General features: G+C 39.0%; 1 protein-coding gene across 1 annotated transcript in view; it reads left to right on the plus strand.

Moving 5' to 3' along the window:
* LOC121443085 (protein WWC3-like) overlaps window positions 1-21,309 on the plus strand; it is a 108,211-nt gene that overhangs the window by 57,416 nt on the left and 29,486 nt on the right. Inside the window, exons 6-8 of the mRNA XM_041644770.1 lie at window positions 6,676-6,805; window positions 7,650-7,799; window positions 17,446-17,519. Of these exons, the coding sequence (XP_041500704.1) occupies window positions 6,676-6,805; window positions 7,650-7,799; window positions 17,446-17,519 (354 nt within the window). The remainder of the gene's footprint in view (window positions 1-6,675; window positions 6,806-7,649; window positions 7,800-17,445; window positions 17,520-21,309) is intronic.

Genomic DNA, 21,309 nt, shown 5'->3' on the forward strand with positions numbered 1-21,309 from the left:
AGTATTTGATATCATGCCGAGGCATTACTAGATAAGAGAGTTAACACTTTCTGTCTGAGGATTTAGAGGTCCAAAAAATAATAAAATTGTGTACAACTAGAGTAGGGTTCCATTAACAATACCCCCTTAGCACCAGCATAATGTACAGATTGTGCAATTCCCTTCTGGCAGTATTCAGCAGTAAAACACAGAAATGGGATGGAAACAAAAATGAACATTGTTTCCAGTGATGGGACAGACCCAGGTTGCACACAGGACCTGCTGTTAACAGCAAGCTGCCAAAAGCTTCCTGATGCACATTCAAAGCCAGTTCTAGAACTGCTAATTTAAAATGTAGTGGTTATAACAAAAATATTTATTCTTTTGTGTTGTAATCTGTGGTGTTAACATGGAATAGCTCTAGAGAACTGGCACCTCTTTTCTCAAAGATGAAGGTTTAAGGTGTTAGGTTTTATCCTTCTTCTTCTAGTAAATTCTACCAGTTTCTTCAACTGATCACCAAAAAGGAAACCTTAGGGCAATATGATATGCGGTTAAAAATAAACATCTCTAAATGTCTCTTTTACTCGTATGAGGTTCCCTATCTGAGCTAATATTTTATCCCTTTTTCCCCTCAGTTTACTTCTTGGCAAAAAAAAAAAAAAACAACCTATAAGGCTGAGTGTATGAGTAGTCTTCAGGTTTGACACAGTAGGCATTTGGAGCCCTTGACTGTGAGTGTCTTGTTAACCTAATGATGAAAAGGATGAATAATGATAGGAGGAGCCTTCTCTGGCCTTCTCACTATATTTCTTACAGGCTCTAACCTTCAGCAAGCTACTCAACTGTCCTGAGCTATGTGCAAAACAGAGTATGGAAAACTAAAGATTTTTGAGTCTTTGTACTAAATATTTTTTACACTGCATAAAAGCGTATGACTTTGTTAGTATATTTTATTTTTCCTGAGAAGTGATCACTTTTCTATTATCAGAAATATAGAACATAAACACAGATTTATACTCTTAATAACAAAACTAAAAATGCAGTCCTTTGGCAGATATTATGACTTTCTTTATGAAGTAAAGCATATTGATGCTTTATTAAAGACAAAATAATTGAGTGGTCATCTGAATTTGACCAGAGTTTCTATACACATTTATTTGGGGAAACAAGTGCTCACTCTATATCTCAGGATGACCTGAAACTCACTATGTAATCCAGCCTATAACTTTCTGTCTTAGTTTTCACAATGGTGGGATTCAGATTTGATCCATCCCCAACAAAGAATTTTTAAAAAGAAAGGGAAGTCTTAGATAAGTAAAATTTTCAGAAGTGAAAAAAAAAGATCTCGTCCTTTCGATGTTTTTGTTAGATAATTATTGGTTGTGATTGTAAAATTAAAGCATTTTGACTTCTGTGAAATATTACTTCTTGTAAATATCTGTCTGGTCGCAACTTGGCCACTCTGAGTGAGTGATGTATGACACACTGCACAGATAGGGACATCACTTTACACTTTGATCCTGTGTAAGCTTAGTGTATGGATGAGTATTGAATCCCTGCCCTGCCACATATTAACTTGTCATCTAGACATTTAACTTAGTTAATTGCTCCAAACTTCAACTTCTTCATTATAAGAGGATTATGATTATCTTAAAAATCTGTTTAGAGCTTAAATGATATTCCCAGTGTAAAGGATGTAGCATGATTCTGCCATCTTCTACTAGGTACTTGATATACTGAATTATTTGTAGATGCTATTTCTATTAGAATACTTTTTTGTTTTATCGAGACAGGATTTCTCTGTGTAGCCCTGGCTGTCCTGGAATTCCCTTTGTAGACCAGGCTATCCCAGAACTTACAGTGACCTGCCTGCCTCTGCCTCCTCAGTGCTGGAATTAAAGGCATGTGCCACCACCAACACCTGTCCAGAATACTTATATATGATTGAATAACATAGTTTATGTAGCAATGTATTTTGTAATAATATGCAATTATTTTGATAATGATTTTTCAGAGGCTTAGTTTTTGAGAATCTGTAATCCAATGACTTTCATTTTTTAAAAATATTTATTTTTATGTTTTGAATATGAGAGTTTTACCTACTTGCATGTATGTGTACCACTTGTGTACCCCGTGCCCGAGGAGTATGGAAGAGAGCATTGGACCTCCTGGAACTGAAATAACAGACAATTGTAAATTGCCATATGAGCATAGTGGGAACTGAATTCAGGTTCTCTGCAAGATCAGCAAGTGCTCTTAACTGTTGAGCCTTCTCTCCAGATCCTTTCACATTTTTTTACAGCAGACACTGTCCATTTCCTTCTGGGAAAACAACCTTATACAGAATAGGAAATCTATGGAGATGAGATATGGCCCAGAGCCCCTATGTGGGTTCCTTTTGGAGAATTTCTGTTTCAGGGTATCCCTGAAACAGGGTCTAACAAGCTACTCTCATATATTATATTCATTCATTCTCTCTCTCTCTCTCTCTCTCTCTCTCCCCCTCCCTCCCTCCTCCCCGTGTGTGTGTGTGTGTGTGTGTGTGAGAGAGAGAGAGAGAGAGAGAGAGAGAGAGAGAGAGAGAGAGAGGTGATGTGTGAATATGGGTATACAGGTAGCATAGCACATATTGTGGATGTCAGAGAACAACTTCTAAGAGTTGATTCTTGCCTTCTACATTGTTGAGACATGGTTTCTTATTTCTGAGGTGTCACATATCAAAGTCATCTGACCCATAAGCTTCCAGTGAGTTTTCCTGTCTCCGCACTACTACATTTGGCTTTTTTGTATAGGTTTTGTGGTCCAAATTGAGGTCATCAGGCTTATATGGTGAGTGCAATTACACTCTGAGCCATCTTGCTAGTCACTAAACTTTCTTGTGTTTCACTGTCTCATGGCTACTTAGGTAGAGCTGTGGCCAGAGCCCAGGTCCAAGCCTTGAAGTCCATTTTTATTCTCTGGAGGCCTCTGCAGTGCTCAATATTGGGCTAAATTGCACATGCTGCTGATGAAGTTGGGTCTCTTTTCCTTGATGCGGCCTCTGTTCCTAGTACAACCTAGTGTCACAACAGGCTGCTGGCTCCCCTACAAGTTTTAACAATGGCCAAGTTTTAATGCTGCAACTGCTGAAAGCTGCAGTGTAGCCACCACATTCAGGTCTGCTAGATGAGCAGATGTGGGATTGTAGCCTTCACTATGAAACATATCTATACAGCTATGGATGCTTTATTGACACCCATTCCCAGGAACTTGGAAAATTACGTTAATATAGTCAAGTTTCCATTTTCTATGTGAGGGTTGGTTGCAGCCTTGCTCTTTTTTTCATTCTGGAACAACAGGAAGGCTTAGTACCAGAGGCAGTGGCCATTGGTGGCTAGAGACTTTTCTGGCTTTAGGGTTTTTTTGGAAGATGACCTTCCTCTTTTCTATAGACATCATAAGCCTACAAAAGTTTCAGTTTATGACATTAACAACTATATATGGTAAAGCCTTTCATCAGAAGATTAATACAGAACATATTATTCAAATAAGGCCTACAAGACATATTTGGTGACTTTCTTGACAGTTAGCAGTTTAACATGTATGGCCCTTGAATTTTCCTTTTGTTAAAGACTTGTGGTTCTTTCAAGAGTGTGTAAAGTGGAAACATACATGGGATGACCCTGCTTTATGTTTTCCTGCATTGTGGGTCCTAATGCTGAGATGAATAGCTCTCAAGGGAATTTTTTTTCTAGTGTTGGAGATTGAACTCATGTCTTTACACATTTTATGCACATACTCTAGCCGTGAGCTACACTCCAGATCCAGGTGTACAGCTGGACCTAACTGCCAGCCTGTGCACTTGAATCTCATCATTATTTGAGAGTGTCACTTTGTCCTTCAGTATTTTTATACCAAAAGCATTCTCCACCAGAGAATTCTTTCTACTGTTAAGTCCTGGGCCTTTACATATTACAGAGACCACAGACTTCCTTTCAATAGTAACTACTATATATGCCAGTGAATGATAATTAGTGTAACAAGTGCCTCCTCTAACCTTGTGGGAGCTAGTTGTTGAATAAACAAAATTCTCAGTCCTACCTGTAGGCATTCAGGGACAACAGGGAACCAGGAGTTGATATTTGTTTTGGTGATTCTCTAGTCTTTTTCCAGGCTCCCTTTCTATCTCATCATTTAGTTTAGCAGCTTCCTCTGTGCAAAGCTTCAGTCCATGACATTGATTTTTCTTATGAAAATGTGGTCAGTTAAGTAAGTATAGAGTAGAAACTTTTGTGACTTTCACACTCAACTTACAGGTCAAAACACTTGTAGTGAGTGAGAAAACCAACCATTTTGTCAGAAGTGGGACTGCTTTTGAAGACAAAAGAATTTTTGTACAAAGGGTCTGTATGCCTGGTGCTGTCATTTTGCTATTGGTTTTTGTTTTTTCATCCACCGAATAGCAATCTGATACTATGCTGGGGAAACACACATGCGTGTGTACACACACACACACACACACACACACACGTCCATTTTGTTTTGTTTTGTTTTAAGACAGGGTCTCCCTGTGTAGCCTAGTCTGGCCTCAAACTTCTGATCCTCCTGCATCCATTGCCTGACTACTCGCCTGAATGCCACACTCAACAGAACTTTTCATGTTTTATTGCTAAAGTTCATGACAACCATCAAGATGCTTAGGAGTTAAAGCTAATCACCTCAATCATTTGCATGAGGTGTTGTGAAGGAACCAGAGTAGGGATCTTTTGAGAACAAAGAACAGTACCTAGAGCCCAAACTTCAGTTTATGATCTTTCAGCATAGAACTCTTTAGTTGAAGTATACATGAAAATAATTAAAATAGTGTATAACTAATTTTTTTTTGCTTTGTAGAAATGTACATTTGAGAATGATCCCTTATGGAAGTGCCTGTGAAGGCAGGCTATGACTGGATTTGGGATTGTCATCTTGCAGTATGTGTGATCCTGTGGTGTATTTGTATCTGTTCTCTTGGGGGAAAGACTTAGGCTCTGTTTTCATAAATGTTCATAGTAATTGATGGCTTTCATATAAATACTGACTAGATCTATTGTCCTGTTCCAACTTGGTTTCTTGCTTCTGTATTTATCCTTCTGTTCCAAGGATGCCAGTAAATCAGGTCAACTCTGGTACACTCTTACACATATGACAAGGAATTTATTAATAATAATAAAAGAGTAAATTTTGTAATTTAATACCTTTTCTGCAATGAGTAAGTACTTTTATTATACTGATAATAATAATTACTACAAACATTACATTCTAGGCCTTCTGCCAGGTAAGTCCTTTCCTTATATATTCTCCTTAAATAGTATGCCTTTCCTGTGGGAGAAGTATTATTAGGTATTCCAATTTGAGACACAATGAAATAGATCAAAAGACATGGATGCTTTGCCTAGGGTCCAACAGCTAATGAATGGTAGAGCTGGACTTCTACTACTTATAGCATATTTGTGTAGTGGACAATCAGGTAGTTTTGGACCCACAAGGATGATCCAGATCTTCAGGATAACCTGTGGGAAAATTAGTAGGCTCAGAACCTTTGTAATGGTGGGCCAGGAACCTGTCAGGTAAGGTAGCTACTTTCCAGGGAAGGAATTCATTCTGCATTTGGACCAATTTCTCCATCTCCTTAGCCTTAAAGGCTTCTGAGGCTTGACACTTAGGAGACGTGACAGAGGACATGATCCCAAAACTGCCTGCAACTGGAAGGTGGAGCCAAGTCTGGACTACTCCCAGCCAGGCCTCTATGTGCATAGGTTGACTGAATGAATGAACAGACAGAAGGAGGACAGAGGGTAGGAAAGAGGAAAGGGAGCCGGGCGGTGGTGGCGCACGCCTTTAATCCCAGCACTCGGGAGGCAGAGGCAGGCGGATCTCTGTGAGTTTGAGACCAGCCTGGTCTACAAGAGCTAGTTCCAGGACAGGCTCCAAAACCACAGAGAATCCCTGTCTCGAAAAACCAAAAAAAAAAAAAAAAAGAAAGAGGAAAGGGAAAGAAAAGAAGTTTTGCTGAGTGGATGTTTGGACTGCAGCAAAGTATCAAGGAGGTAGCTAGTATAAGTGATAGTGATGTGATAACTATAATGAAGTGAATGAATAGAGAAGGCATAAGTTTCCAAGTTTTGAGGCTGAGGATATAGTGCAGTGGTCGAGTGCTTGCTAGCTTGTGCAAGGTCTTGGGTTCACAAAAAGTACCACAAAAAAGTACCCAGTGCCACAAAAAGAGGTTCCAATTTTTATTCAGGTACATTATTGGAACATACTACTTCTTGCTATTTTCCATGTACCCTTCCGGTATACAAATCTCGGCCATAAGTTTATTTAATAAACATATTTGACCACTGACATTGATAATACTGAAAATAAATGAAAAAACTTTGGTTATCCTCCCAAAGAGGAAATATACAATCTTACCTATTACTCGAGCCTGACGCTTAGTAGAAAATAGAGGCCTCCTCCCCTACACAGGATCCTCCTGAAGCAAAAGCAGGCATCAATCAGCTATGTCTCAGGTCTTCATATTTGCCACAAAGACAGAAGGTTTCATGGAGTCCCTGCTATTTTGTTCCAACTCTGTTTTTAACTATTTTTCACCTTTCTATATTTCTTTTGAATATTTATTGTTTAAAAGGATTTCATGTGGAATAACTCTAATTTCTTATTTTTAAACAGGATTGACTGGAAGATGTCAAGTTCTCACACCAACTACAAACTGGATGAGGCCCAGGCTATAATGAGTGAGCTCCGTACTATCAAGAAAGCCATTTGTACAGGCGAGAAGGAGCGGCGGGACCTGATGCAGGTGAAACCAAGGCTGCCTCCTGAAAACTGTCTGCCAACCTGTCTGTCATTTATTACATTTTATATATTTACTATATATATATATATATAACTCATGAGAACTTTTTATGTGTTTTTTGAGCACATGCACACCATGTTTAATTAAGTGTATTAATTCTGCCTGACCTCTCCCTTATATAAACTCAGGATGGCTTGCCCCTTCCAAAACATTTTTGCCTGAGTTCTGTTGCACTTATGTATTCTGGTTCCAGTGTCTTCATTGATGCCAGAAGTGAATAGGTCTCAAAGCTTAAAGACTGGTAAACAGTCCTATTTCTCTTGAATATCCACACAAACAAGTTCCATGTGCCTGAATGAATACTTAGTGTAATTTGGGGCATACTAAAATCCACAGGAGATTACTTATAACCAGGTAGCACAATGAATAAAAAAAATCAGGTTATAAATGTGAGGTCTGGAAAACGTTTTATCTCTTGATTACCTATTAAAAAAATTTGAGGTGATATGCATCTTTGTCAGATCCAGTTACTATTTGGGGATTTGGCCACTTTTTAAAATTAAGGAATGTGACGGCTTAAAAAGATGGAACAATGGTACCATAACTATTTTCTATTTTATGTGTGTGTTACCAGAATGACTCAGTTTCTCTTTACTTAAATGACTGTTTTCTTTAAAGTAATCAAAAATATGTTTTTGTTAAAAAAAATTAATGATAATGGGAAGTAGGATGGGACATCTCTTTAGTCTTAGGCTGTAGACCCTTTTGAACCAGAAAGAAACAGCTGTTGTTAGAGGAAGGAAACCATGCCATCTCCACTCACAGAACTTGCCTTACTCTTTTCCAGAGCCTGGCCAAGCTTACTGATAGCTTCAAGAATAGCTGCTCCATTGCGGACCCTCTACAAGATCTCCCTCACAATACAGGCGCACTTGGTGACTCTGGTGTCCCTCAGCAGTTTTGTGATGCTGGATCTCAGACTGACTCTATAGGGGAGGTATGATCACCCGGCGCTGAGACATGAACATTCCTAAAGAGGAGTCACTGGCTTTGGTGGTGGTGTCACACATTTGATCTAACATTTCATTTCTACTTCAAAGATATTTTGGCTTTTGTGTTGGTAAATTTGAAAGGAAAATCACATTTCTCACATTTAGCTGTAATGGTGCAGTGGTATAGACTGTATATTGTCTTATGATTAGGAGTCTTAAAAATGGCAGCTGCTTTGCCAGCATTAAACGTAAGTGGTTTGTTTGTTTGTTGTTGTTTTTTTATATATCCAGGATTATAGAGTGTGGCTTAGCAAATGATTTCTGCAAAGGATCAGATAGTAAATCTCTCCTGCTTTCTAGTCACTTCCTTGTCTGATCAGCTGTCATTATAATACAAAACGTGTCCTGGATGATACCTAAGAGATGAGCTTTTTGGTTGTCACCAAAACTTTATTTCCCAAACAAGCAAACTGTCAGTGGGCTGGACCTGGTTAGGATCAGATTACTGATCTCCGATTTAGACTGTGATTTCCAAAGGCTATGTGGCTCTGTCAGTTAGGGTTATACTTTGTTACTATTTCTTGTTCTTCTAAGACAATGTCAGGAAATTGATTTTCTTTGAGACTTGGAACAATTTTAACATGCCCTTTCTTGATAATCAGTAAAGCACAAAAAACAAATTGGGAAAATCATCATTTGAAACTGGGTAGCTAATAATCAAAGACATATTATTGTAACATCATTAGATGAAGTTTGAAATTAATTTATAACCACATGAAAGCAGTTTGGAGGAGTTCTTTTCCTTAAGGGTTATTAAGTAAAGGTAAAATATTAGTGTGCCACCTTTCCCATTAAATAAAGGAAAGTTTAAGAGAGAGGGGTAAAAACAATTTGTGAGAAGGTCAGTGTTTTAGTTGTTAGTAGTTTGAAAGTTTGAAAATTAGTGCCTTTCTGGAGGAAGTATAGTATATATCATGAATTGCTGTGTCTTAGGTGTTCTGTAAATAATGTTTCAATTTTATTTTCATTATTTCTCAGAGTATATTTTGACATTTTTGGGAAAGGATATTTTGTTTAAAGAATACTGTTGCCACACAGAGAAAAATCTGTGAGCTGAAACACTTGTCATTTTTGCCTAGAGATTTTGGAGTGAAGAAAGGAAGCATGCACAAGACTCATTGAGTTCTGGAAATGACTTTTTTTCTTCTTATCATAAAGTTGATTTAGATTTTATAGCTCTTAATTAGTTTGAGAAAAACAGATAAGATCAAAGCTCTCTAATGATTTCAATAAGCCATTCTAAAAATGTCAGGTCGGGAGTGGTGGCTGGTTCTACCATTACAGCTGTAAATTGTCATGCCCCTGAAGTTTAAAAGGGTCGGCCCTGGGTTGGCAGCCTTACAGCTGTTATCTTGGTTTAACTACTTTTTTTGTTTTGTGTGGATTTTGTTACCTTCAATATAATTGGCATGGAAATATTTTTTTTTCATATCCTTTTTAGTCATGATTAATAGAGCAGAAAGTTATCATTTAACCACAGTTTGATCACAAATAGTTCCTTCACTCATATCAAAAAAATCATTTATTCTCACAGCCACATATTCACATAACTTTTCCCAATGGTCTGTTACAGGCTACATAACATGAAGAGCTTCTTAGTGAACTATATGATGGAGAAAGTGGTTTTTATATTCTAGTAAGGAAGATAAGGAATATTCATCTAAACACACATACTTATGCAAGCGTGTACACACACACACACACACACACACACACTATGATCTGGCAGGGAGGAGCCTAACATGGAACAGGCTGTGTCCACGCCCTTCCATAGACTGTTATGATGTGTATCAGTGAATATCATTGTTAATAAAGGAACTGCTTTGGGCCTATAGCAGAGCAATAGGGAAACAGAGCTAGGTGGGGAAAACTAAACTGAATGCTGGGAGAAAGGAGGCCACATCAGGGAGAAACCATGAAGCCACTTCTGGAAATAGAGGTCCTGAAACTTTTCTGGTAGGCCACAACCTCGTAATGATGCACAGATTGATGGAGATGGGTTAAATTAAGATATGAGTCAGCCAATAAGAAGCTAGAGCTAATAGGCCAATCAGTGATGTAAATAATACAGCTTCTGTGTGATTATTTCGGGGCTAAGCGGCAGGAACTAAGTAGCGGACTCCTCCAACACTGATGAGCTTCACAACAACCAGCAGGCTAAAAGCAAGCCGGCATCCTATCTGGCTTTTTTAAAAAGTCTTTCTTCAATGCGCTCCTCGGTGTGCATTTTTCTAGGTGAGAACTTTTTTTTTATTGCGAAAAGAAGAAAAAAAAACATAAAAAAAAACAAGTTTCCACCTCCTCCCAGCCTCCCATTTCCCTTCCCCTCCTCCCACCCTTCTCCCCCTCCTCCCACCCTTCTCCCTCTCCTCCCACCCTTCTCCCCCTCCCCCCACTCCTCTCCCCCTCCCTCTCCAGTCCACAGAGCAGTCCGGGTTCCCTGCCCTGTGTTAAGTCCTAGGTCCTCTCCGTCCATATCTAGGAAGGTGAACATCCAAACTGGCTAGGCTCCCACAAAGCCAGCACATTAAGTAGGATCAAAACCCCCTGCCATTGTCCTTGGTGTCTCATCAGCCCTCATTGTTCGCCATGTTCAGAGAGTCCGGTTTTATCCCATGCTTTTTCGGTCACAGTCCAGCTGGCCTTGGTGAGCTCCCCGTAGATCAGCTCCTCTGTCTCAGTGGGTGGATGCACGCCTCGTGGTCCCGAATTCTTTGCTCATGTTCTCCCTCCTTCTGCTCCTCCTTGGGACCTTGGGAGCTCAGTCCAGTGCTCCTGTGTGGGTCATGGCTCGATCTCTATCCATCACCAGATGAAGATTCTATGATGATATGCAAGATATTCGTCAGTATTGCTCTAGGATAGGGTCATTTCAGGTTCCCAATCCTCAGCTGCCCAAGGAACTAACTGGGAACCTCATCTTGGGCACTAGGGAGCCCCTCTAGGGTCAAGTGGCTTGCCCACCCTAAAGTGGCTCCCTTAACTAAGAATTGTGGTTCCGTGCTCCCCTATCCACCTTTCCTTTATCCCAATTCTCCCGTTTCCCAGGTCCCCCCTTCTTCCCTTCTACCTTATCTCTCCCCGTCTCCCCTTACCCCCATCCCACCCCCCCCAAGATCCCATTTTCTCCCCGGAAATTTGGTCTACTTCCGTTAGCGAAGAGGACAACTATATGTTTTTCCTTCGGTTCACCTTCTTCCTTAGCTTCTTTAGGTTCACCTATTGTAGACTCCGTGGTCCTTATTTATGGCTAGAAACCAATTATGAGTGAGTACATCCCATATTCATCTTTTTGGGTCTGGGATACCTCACTCAGGATAGTGTTTTCTATTTCCATCCATTTGCATGCAAAATTCGAGAAGTCATTGTTTTTTACCGCAGCATAGTACTCTAGCGTGTATATATTCCATACTTTCTTCATCCATTCTTCCATTGAAGGGCATCTAGGTTGTTTCCAGGTTCTGGCTATTACAAATAATACTGCTATGAACATAGTTGAACAAATGCTTTTGTCATTTGATAGAGCATCTCTTGGGTATATTCCCAAGAGTGGTATTGCTGGGTCCAGGGGTAAGTTGATCCCGAATTTCCTGAGAAACCGAAACACTGACTTCCACAGTGTTTGCACAAGATTGCATTCCCACCAGCAATGGATGAGGGTACCCGTTCTTCCACAGCCTCTCCAGCAAAGGTTATCCTTGGTGTTTTTGAATTTAGCCATTCTGACAGGTGAAAGATGATATCTGAAAGTTGTTTTGATTTGCATTTCCCTGATTGCTAAGGAAGTTGAGCACGACCTTAAGTGTCTTTTGGCCATTTGAACTTCTTCTGTTGAGAATTCTCTGTTCAGTTCAGTGCCCCATTTTTTAATTGGGTTAATTAGCATTTTAAAGTCTAGTTTCTTGAGTTCTCTATATATTTTGGAGATCAGACCTTTTTCTGTTGCGGGGTTGGTGAAGATCTTCTCCCAGTCAGTAGTTTGCCTTTGTGTCTTAGTGGCAGTGTCCTTTGCTTTACAGAAGCTTCTCAGTTTAAGTAGGTCCCATTTATTCAATGTTGCCCTTAATGTCTGTGCTTCTGGGGTTATACATAGGAAGCGATCTCCTGTGCCCATCTGTTGTAGGGTATTTCCCACTTTCTCTTCTATCAGGTTCAGTGTGTTCGGACTGATATTGAGGTCTTTAATCCATTTGGACTTGAGTTTTGTGCACGGTGAGAGATATGGGTCTATTTTCATTCTTCTACAGGTTGACATCCAGTTGTGCCAGCACCATTTGTTGAAGATGCTTTCTTTCTTCCATTGCATACTTTTAGCTCCTTTATCGAAAATGAGGTGTTCATAGGTTTGTGGGATAAAATCCGGGTCTTCTATACGATTCCATTGCTCGACTTCTCTGTTTTTATGCCAGTACCACACTGTTTTCATTACTGTAGCTCTGTAATAGAGTTTGAAGTCAGGGATGGTAATGCCTCCAGAAGATCCTTTATTGTATAGGATTGTTTTGGCTATCCTGGGTTTTTTGTTTTTCCATATAAAGTTGATTATTGTCCTCTCAAGATCTGTGAAGAATTTTGATGGGATCTTGATGAGGATTGCATTGAATCTATAAATTGCCTTTGGTAGAATTGCCATTTTTACTATGTTGATCCTCCCAATCCAAGAGCAAGGGAGGTCCATCCATTTTTTGGTATCCTCTTCAATTTCTTTCTTCAATGCCTTAAAGTTCTTGTCAAATAGATCTTTCACTTCCTTGGTTAGATTTACCCCCAGATATTTTATGCTGTTTGTGGCTATCGTGAATGGTGAAGCTTCTCTGATTTCCCTCTCTGCTTCCCTATCCTTTGTGTATAAGAGGGCAACTGATTTTTTGGAGTTGATCTTGTATCCTGCCACATTACTAAAGCTGTTTATCAGCTGTATAAGTTCTTTGGTGGAGTTTTGGTGGTTGCTTATGTACACTATCATATCATCTGCAAATAACGAAAGTTTAACTTCTTCCTTTCCAATTCGAATCCCCTTGATCCCATTATGTTGTCTTATTGCTATTGCTAGAACTTCAAGCACTATATTGAAGAGGTATGGTGAGAGTGGACAGCCTTGTCGTGTTCCTGAGTTAAGCGGGATGGCTTTGAGTTTCTCTCCGTTTAATTTGATGTTAGCTGTCGGCTTGCTGTATATAGCTTTTATTATATTTAGGTATGACCCTTGTATCCCTAATCTCTCCAAGACTTTTAACATAAATGGATGTTGAATTTTGTCAAATGCTTTTTCAGCATCTAATGAAATGATCATATGGTTTTTTTCTTTCAGTTTATTTATATGCTGGATTACATTGATAGATTTTCGTATGTTGAACCAGCCCTGCATCTGAGGAATGAAGCCTACTTGATCATAATGGATAATTTTTCGGATGTGTTCTTGGATTCGATTTGCCAGTATTTTGTTGAGGATTTTTGCGTTGATATTCATGAGTGAGATTGGCCTGTAGTTCTCTTTCCTGGTTGAGTCTTTGAGTGGTTTTGGTATCAGAGTAATTGTGGCTTCATAAAAGGAATTTGGTAATGACCCTTCTGATTCTATATTGTGGAATACATTAAGGAGTATAGGTATTAGGTCTTCTTGGAAGTTCTGGTAGAATTCTGCATTGAAACCATCTGGTCCTGGGCTTTTTTTGGTAGGGAGGTTTTTGATAACAGCTTCTAATTCTTCGCGACTTACAGGTCTGTTTAGATTGTTCACCTGGTCCTGGTTTAGTTTTGGTAAATGGTATTTATCTAAAAAAGCGTCCATTTCTTTTACATTTTCCAGTTTTGTGGCATATAGGCTTTTGTAGTAAGATCTAATGACTCTCTGAATTTCCTCTGTGTCTGTGGTTATGTCCCCCTTTTCATTTCTGATCTTATTAATTTGCGTGTTCTCTCTCTTTCGTTTAATTAGTTTGGATAGGGGTTTATCTATCTTGTTGATTTTCTCCAGGAACCAGCTTTTTGTTTCATTGATTCTTTGGATTGTTTTCTGTGTTTCTATTTTGTTGATTTCAGCCCTCAATTTGATTATTTCCAGTCTTCTACTCCTCCTAGGTGAGTCTGCTTCTTTTTTTTCTAGAGCTTTCAAGTGGGCTGTTAAGTCTCCAATATGTGCTTTCTCTGTTTTCTTTAGGTGGGCACTTAGTGCTATGAACTTTCCTCTCAGGACTGCTTTCATAGTGTCCCATAAGTTCGAGTACGTTGTTTCTTTATTTTCATTGAATTCAAGGAAGACTTTAATTTCTTTCTTTATTTCTTCCTTAATCCAGGTATGGTTCAGTAGATGACTGTTCAGTTTCCATGAGTTTGTAGGCTTTCTGCGGGTAGCATTGTTGTTGAATTCTAACTTTAATCCATGGTGATCTGATAAGACACAGGTGGTAACTAATATTTTTTTGTAACTGTGTAAGTTCGCTTTGTTACCAAGTATGTGGTCAGTTTTCGAGAAGGTTCCATGAGCTGCAGAGAAGAAGGTATATTATTTCCTCTTTGGGTGGAATGTTCTATAGATGTCTGTTAAGTCCATTTGCTTCATTACCTCCATTAATTCTCTAATTTCTCTGTTAGGTTTCTGTCTGATTGACCTGTCCATTGATGAGAGAGGAGTGTTGAAGTCTCCTACTATTAGTGTGTGTGGTTTGATGGCTGCCTTGAGTTTTAGTAATGTTTCTTTTACGTACGTGGGTGCTTTTATATTAGGGGCATAGATATTCAGGATTGAGACTTCTTCCTGATGAATTGTTCCTGTTATGAGTATAAAATGTCCCTCTGCATCTCTTCTGATTGATTTAAGTTTGAAGTCAACTTTGTTAGAAATTAGTATGGCCACACCTGCTTGTTTCTTAGGTCCATTTGCTTGATAAGCCTTTTCCCAGCCCTTTACTCTGAGTAGGTGCCTGTCTTTGTGGTTGAGGTGTGTTTCTTGTAGACAGCAGAATGTTGGATCCTGTTTTCTTATCCAATCTCTTAGCCTGTGCCTTTTTATAGGTGAGTTGAGCCCATTGATATCAAGTGATATTAATGACCAGTGGTTGTTAACTCCGGTCACTTTTTAAGTAGTAGGGTTTGTGTGTTTTCCTTCTTTGATTTGCGCCGGTTAAGAGTCTCTAGATGTCTGAGTTATTGTGGTCATTGTTGGACTCCTTGGTTAGTGATTTTCCTTCTATTATTTTCTGTAAGGCTGGATTTGTGGCTACGTATTATTTAAATTTGTTTTTATCCTGGAAAATTTTGTTTTCTCCATTTATAGTGAATGAAAGTTTGGCTGGATATAGTAGTCTGGGCTTGCATCCGTGGTCTCTTAGTTTTTGGAGAACATCTATCCAGGACCTTCTGGCTTTCATGGTTTCCATAGAGAAGTCAGGTGTAAGTCTGATAGGCTTACCTTTATAAGTAACTTGGCCTTTTTCCATTGCAGCTCTTAATATTCTTTCTTTATTCTGTATATTTTGTGTTTTGATTATTATATGGCGAGGGGATGTTTTCTTTTGATCCAGCCTATTTGGTGTTCTGTATGCTTCTTGAACCTTCATAGGTACATCTGTCTTCAGGTTGGGAAAGTTTTCTTCTATAATTTTATTAAGTATATTTTCTGTACCATTGAGCTGCACTTCTTCTCCTTCTTCTACTCCAATTATTCTTAGGTTTGGTCTTTTTATTGTGTCCCATATTTCCTGAATGTTTTGTGATGAGAGTTTGTTGGACTTGCTGTTTTCTTTGATCAGAGTGTTTATTTTCTCTATGTTATCCTCAGAATCTGAGATTCTTTCTTCTATCTCTTATATTCTGCTGGTTATACTTGATTCTGTAGTCTCTATTCGTTTACCTAGATTTTCCATGTCCAGTCGGCCCTCTGTTTGTGTTTTCTTCTTTGCCTCCATTTCAGTTTTCAAGTCATGAACTGTTTCCTTTATCTGCTTGATTGTTTTTCCTTGGTTTCCTAGGGTATCATTCACTGATTTACTCAATTCCTCGAACTTTCTATTATACTTCTCATCCATTTCTATAAGGGCGTTTTTTATATGCTGTTTAAGGGTGTCAATCACTTTCATGAAGTCAGTTTTTTCTACTTCTTCTTGATTAAGGTGTTCATGTCCTCCTGTTGTGGGGTCACTGGCTTCTTGTGGTTTCGTGTTGTTTTTCAGATTGTTGGGAGAATTCCTGCATTGGCGTCTGCCCATCTCTTCCTCCCAATACTCCCCTTTGGATCTTCTTTTATAGGATCAGGTCTTCTTGCCCACTGATGTACCTTCCCAGTGATGTCACTCCCCAGAGATGTTTCTCCACAATGATGTTTCACTCGGTGCCCAGAACGAAACTCCACACTGCTTGGTTAGCTCGCGAACAAAGGGCCCACCCTGCTCGCTGGGGGCAGGCTATGGGAACAAAGGAGCTACCGGCCACCCCTTTGTCCTCCCGGTTCAGATTCGGTCCCAGCGCCCTAGCAGGCTGGGCAGGGAGGCGCTATGCCCCAAAGGAGGGAGGGAGACAGGGGGTGTGGGGATCTGGATGTAAGCTCGGAAATATTTAAGCCTAACTACTGATAGTATTGAAAGCATTTCAAACGTAACTTGTAGGTGATACTCCCCAATCCAGACCTTGCCTTGTTTCCTTTTATCTTTGGTTCCCTTTTTATGCCTTGAGCCTTAGAAGGTCATCCTCTAGCACCTTCTTTAGGAAATTAGTCTGTCTAATTTAGACTTTGCCATTTCTGAGTAGAACATCTACTTTTCTGACTGTGTCCATGTGGGATTGGTTCCCAAACCCCATAGGATACCAGGATCCACAAATGATTATGTCCCATATGTCAGATAGTATGCTATTTGCACGGAACCCCACATAATTCCTCCTGTTGACTTCAGATCATCTCTAGGTGAATTATAATAACTGATGTGATATGGGTAGTTATTATACTCATATCTTAAGAACAATGACAGGAGAAAAATGTCTGTGCATATTCAGTACAGATGCAAACATTGTGAACTTAACTACATTTTCAACCCATGGTTGGTTGAATCTACAACGTGGAACTTACAAATATGTAGGGTTGGCCATATTTTGTATTAAATGAGGAGTTAGATTATAGTGAAAGTATGGGTGAATGTTTTGCCTTTGTGTCAGCTTAAAGTAACTGCCTGTTAACTGAAACATAATTCATTTTTGTTATTTGAATTGATATAATAGATGAGTGTATGTGTGTGTATATTTTAAAAATAAAAATAATACCAGTTTTAGAAAGTAAAAGTCCTCTCAGTTCTCACCAGCCTGGGTAGCAGCAGAGTATTACATCTAGGCCTTTGAAAAATATATTGTAGTGTGGTGGCACACACCTTAAATCCCAGCACTTGGGAGGCAAAGGCAGGTGGATCTCTTTGAGTTCGAGGCCAGCCTGGTCTAGTTAGTGAGTGCCAAGACAGGCTCCAAAGCTAAGCAGAAAAACCCTGTCTCTCTCTATATATAATCTTAGGTTTTTCCCCCCAAAAGTTTAAGTTAATTTTCTACTTTGAAGACATGTTTCTAATATTCTTTCTCTTCCTTTTTTTTTGTCCCTTATGTTCTGTAAAGTTTCTCTTTGATGATAAAACAAGACTTGTAGGCCGTGTCAGACTTAATTGGCAGTATGAAGAAGCCCGAAAAAGGTAAGAAGCATACTTTTACAGCCTGGGATTTGCTTTCTTTCTTCCACATAAAAAGGCCAAGAATGTTTCTAGAGTTTAAATGCCCACATTTTACCAGAAAGAAATGAATGAAATAGAAAAGAAAGGTCCTTTATTTTTTATATCTTCTTAACATATCTGGTGAACTTTCAATGACTCTTAAAATATAAAATTCTCAGTATTTGAGGTTTAGATGACTTGAAACCATAAGAGACTACTGCAACATTCTCTATCATATGAGATACTTGCAATTCTCTTCCTGCCCTCCTTCTCTTCCGACCTACAGGTAGCATCCATCCATCAGACCAGTGGAAGCAAACTTTTGTCTTTCACACACATTGGTATTAATCACTTAGATTGATGCAGAAAGCTATTTATCTTACCATCAAAACCAATTTGGTATTGATATGTCAGCAAGTGATAGCAGTATCTATTAGAGTTCATTTGTTGGAGACAAGTGACATCATTTATGTTGACCTATATTATACCTTACCTGCCTTCTGCGAACTTTAGATTTATCAGGGTTTGTGCCTTGGGTTTGTCTTAGCTCCCTCCCTCCCTCCCTCCCTCCCTCCCTCCCTCCCTCCCTCCAGTCTTCACCACTGAACATTGACCATATACTTGCACAGCAAAGTATTTTTGCCTCTGTGATTTTAGTGTCTTTCTTTCTCCTCAGGTGCTTAGATTTTCCATTTTCAATACTTGCATGGTTTACACCACCTCTATTTAGAGACAGTTTCTCTATTATACCTTATAGAAAGAATCTGAAAACCAAATAATTTTAAAATGTTTCAAAAACACCATAAAACATTTAATTTTTATTTTACTTTTATATGCAGTGCTGATAATAAAACCCAGAGCATCACATATGTTAAGGATGTAGTCTTGCACTGAGCTATATCCCAGCTGCTTTTTTATTTTGTATTTCATACAGGATCTCTCTAAGGTACCTTGGCTGGCCTTGAACTCTTGTTAACCCAAGCAGGCATTGAACTTGTGATCTTCTTCTATCAACTTTCTGAGGAGCTAGGATGACAAGGACCAGACTGAAGAACAGCTTTAGAATATGCTGTGTAGTTATGGCTTACATATTTTCTTAATATCTTCAGTGGGGAGAGCAGAATACCAGGCAAAGTGAGGGACTTAATAGCTTGACACTTGGGCCAATGTTCATTGAGATCTTGAAAATCACCTGTAAGAAACTGTAACATTAATAGAGAAGCAAACCATCTGATTTCCTGCTGTAGCAGTAGCCTAAACCAAAACCTACTTCTCTTTACTGGGAAGCATCTCACCAGCTCTCCCAGGACTTTTCAGGGTGGAGATGTGGTTGGCATTGAATTTCTCAAGTTCATTGGCCAGTGCTGGTTACCTCCCTGGTCATATGCTTCATTTTTCATGCATTCTTTCATGATAGCTTTGGGTGCTTGTGGGGGCAGTTGTTTCTTCTGACCAGGCCTCTGCTCCTTCGTGCCTGTTTCAAAGTGGGACTGCCAAGTGTGGGTGCTGGAATTTGCTGTGCTGTGTTAAACACAGAAAATAGATTATTGCTACACTTACGACCATAATTGTTATGTGTTGTTGTGACATTTACCAAACATAGCAAGTGATTTCTTTGTTCTAGAAGTGGTGTCAGTACATATCAAGTCACCTTTTAGATGTTGAAGTAATACATTTGAGCAAATAGTTGAGGATTTAAGATGATCCAGTTGGTAAACACTGCACTTAATCATTACTTTTGCATCAAAGTATTCTTTCGCAGTTGCTAGAACCCTGATAATATGTTTACTGTGACTACTTAGAAGAATCCAGGCCTCAACATTTCTACCTTAGCAGCATATTAGAGGCTTCTCAGAAATGAAAGACAAACAGCACTCTGAAGGTATGATGAGTTTAAGCATCCCAAGATGGGGAGAGATGTTCTTAAATGATCCTAGGATGCCCACTTCCAACGCAGGATCCTTGTGAGAAAGACTCTGGAAGGTCAGAGTAAGAGAAGGCGTGGTGGGTGTTAATAGAGGCCAACTACAAACTGGAAGAGGCAGCGAAATGTATTCTTTCCTAGATGTTCTAGAAGAAACATGGCTCTGCTGACCTGTGAAGCTGTAGTCAAATAGTAGTGTTGTTTTAAACCACAACAGTTGTCAGATTTTTTGTTGTTTTTTGTTTTGCTTTGTTGTGTCAGTAAATCCAATACTTTATTTTAATCCATTGAATGATGCTTGCTAAGAAGATTAAAAAAGCAAGTTTTTTACTTAGTCTTCTGAGTTATGCTAGTAATTTCCAGAAATTCTATCCTAGATACTGTCAGGCATCATGTTTTGCCACCTATCTGTGTATCCCTTAGGTTAATCAAGTTCACACATACAAAGTAACCATTATACATATCCACTGTAGAATCACTTGTGTTTTGCCAGTTTTTAAAGGGGAAGAAGGTGATGCTTTTACACAGTTTGAAGAAGTTTTTCCTTGAGTGTCTAGAATTGATGTTGTTTTAAATAAATACAATATTATCAAAAATGCAAAGTTCTGGACAATAAAGGGTTTTGTGTGTGCTCAGAGTTAGAGGAAGTTTCTAGGAGTAGAATGTATAATTCCAGGTGGTAATGTGAGAATCTGGAGAATTATCTGACTAAACTACCACTGTCAAGAATAACCTGTTTGGTATTTCAACTCTGGGTTGAAATGTCCCAAGAGGGCTGCATTTACCTTTCCCTCCTGTAATGACTCTTTGGATTCCCATGACAGACATTATGAGAGGAATATTTTCACATGACTAGTTAAAAGTTTTGAAATTTTTTTGAAATTGGAAGAACAAGTCTTGAAGCAATCCTGATGACGCAGATGGCTCCGTATTTTTAACTTAAGAGCTCTTGGTCCAGAACTGTGCATAATTTGTAGCCATCTCCATGGAAACGTTCAGCACAGATAGGAACAAAACATGTGGTGTATCCAGTTCCTGTGTCTTTGGTGTTGCTATCAGAATTGTTTCTGGTGTTCATCGGTTGTCAGGATTCAGTGGTAGTATGACTCCAGTTGAATTTGATTAGTCACTTGGATTTACCCCTTCTTTTCTCAAGTAGCTTTGTATATGGGCTTTGACAAGTAAATGAAAGCATGTTTGCCATCATAACTTTATCTTTTTCATTTGAAGACTTGCTACTTTTCATTTTGTAAAGTTTCTCTCTAAAGATATGTCCATCTCAAGGAGAGAAAATGTTAAAAGAGTGTAGCTGAGAGGCATGGTAGTACAGCAGTATATTGGCAGATACTTCTTGTACCATGTGTTCTAAATGGAGACTTCCAGAATTTCCCAGGTAAAGGTTAGTGGAATCCACACTGACCTGTCAATATTCATTTATCCTGCTAAAGATGTTGTCATGTTTCCAATTAGATCTTAGCTGAGATTTTCTTTGACCTTTCTTTTATAAAAAGTAAAAATTCACAAGAAGAAAACTGAGTGAAAATGTATGAGATGCCAGATATGTGCTTGGAATTGAAATCTGAAGACACAAGTTTCTAAGTTGGCATCATGGCAGTAGGATCTGTCATGACTTGTCAGCATCAAATGGGGGTAACAGGTTTCCTGAAGTTCTGTTTGCTATTCCAGAAAGCCACAGGATTTTAGTAGCATGGGAAATTATACAACAGATTGAAGATTTTAGGTAGGATTTGGGATTATTCTTGATGTGTTGCAAACGTTTTTAATATTAAAAGTGCATTACTCCTAGAAAATGGAAACAAAGATTTCCCCATGAACTCTAAAGATCTG

Source organism: Microtus oregoni, unplaced genomic scaffold, assembly GCF_018167655.1.
Source record: "Microtus oregoni isolate MIOR12 unplaced genomic scaffold, Mior012 000099F_ref0000060, whole genome shotgun sequence".
Classification (NCBI taxonomy): Eukaryota; Metazoa; Chordata; class Mammalia; order Rodentia; family Cricetidae; genus Microtus; species Microtus oregoni.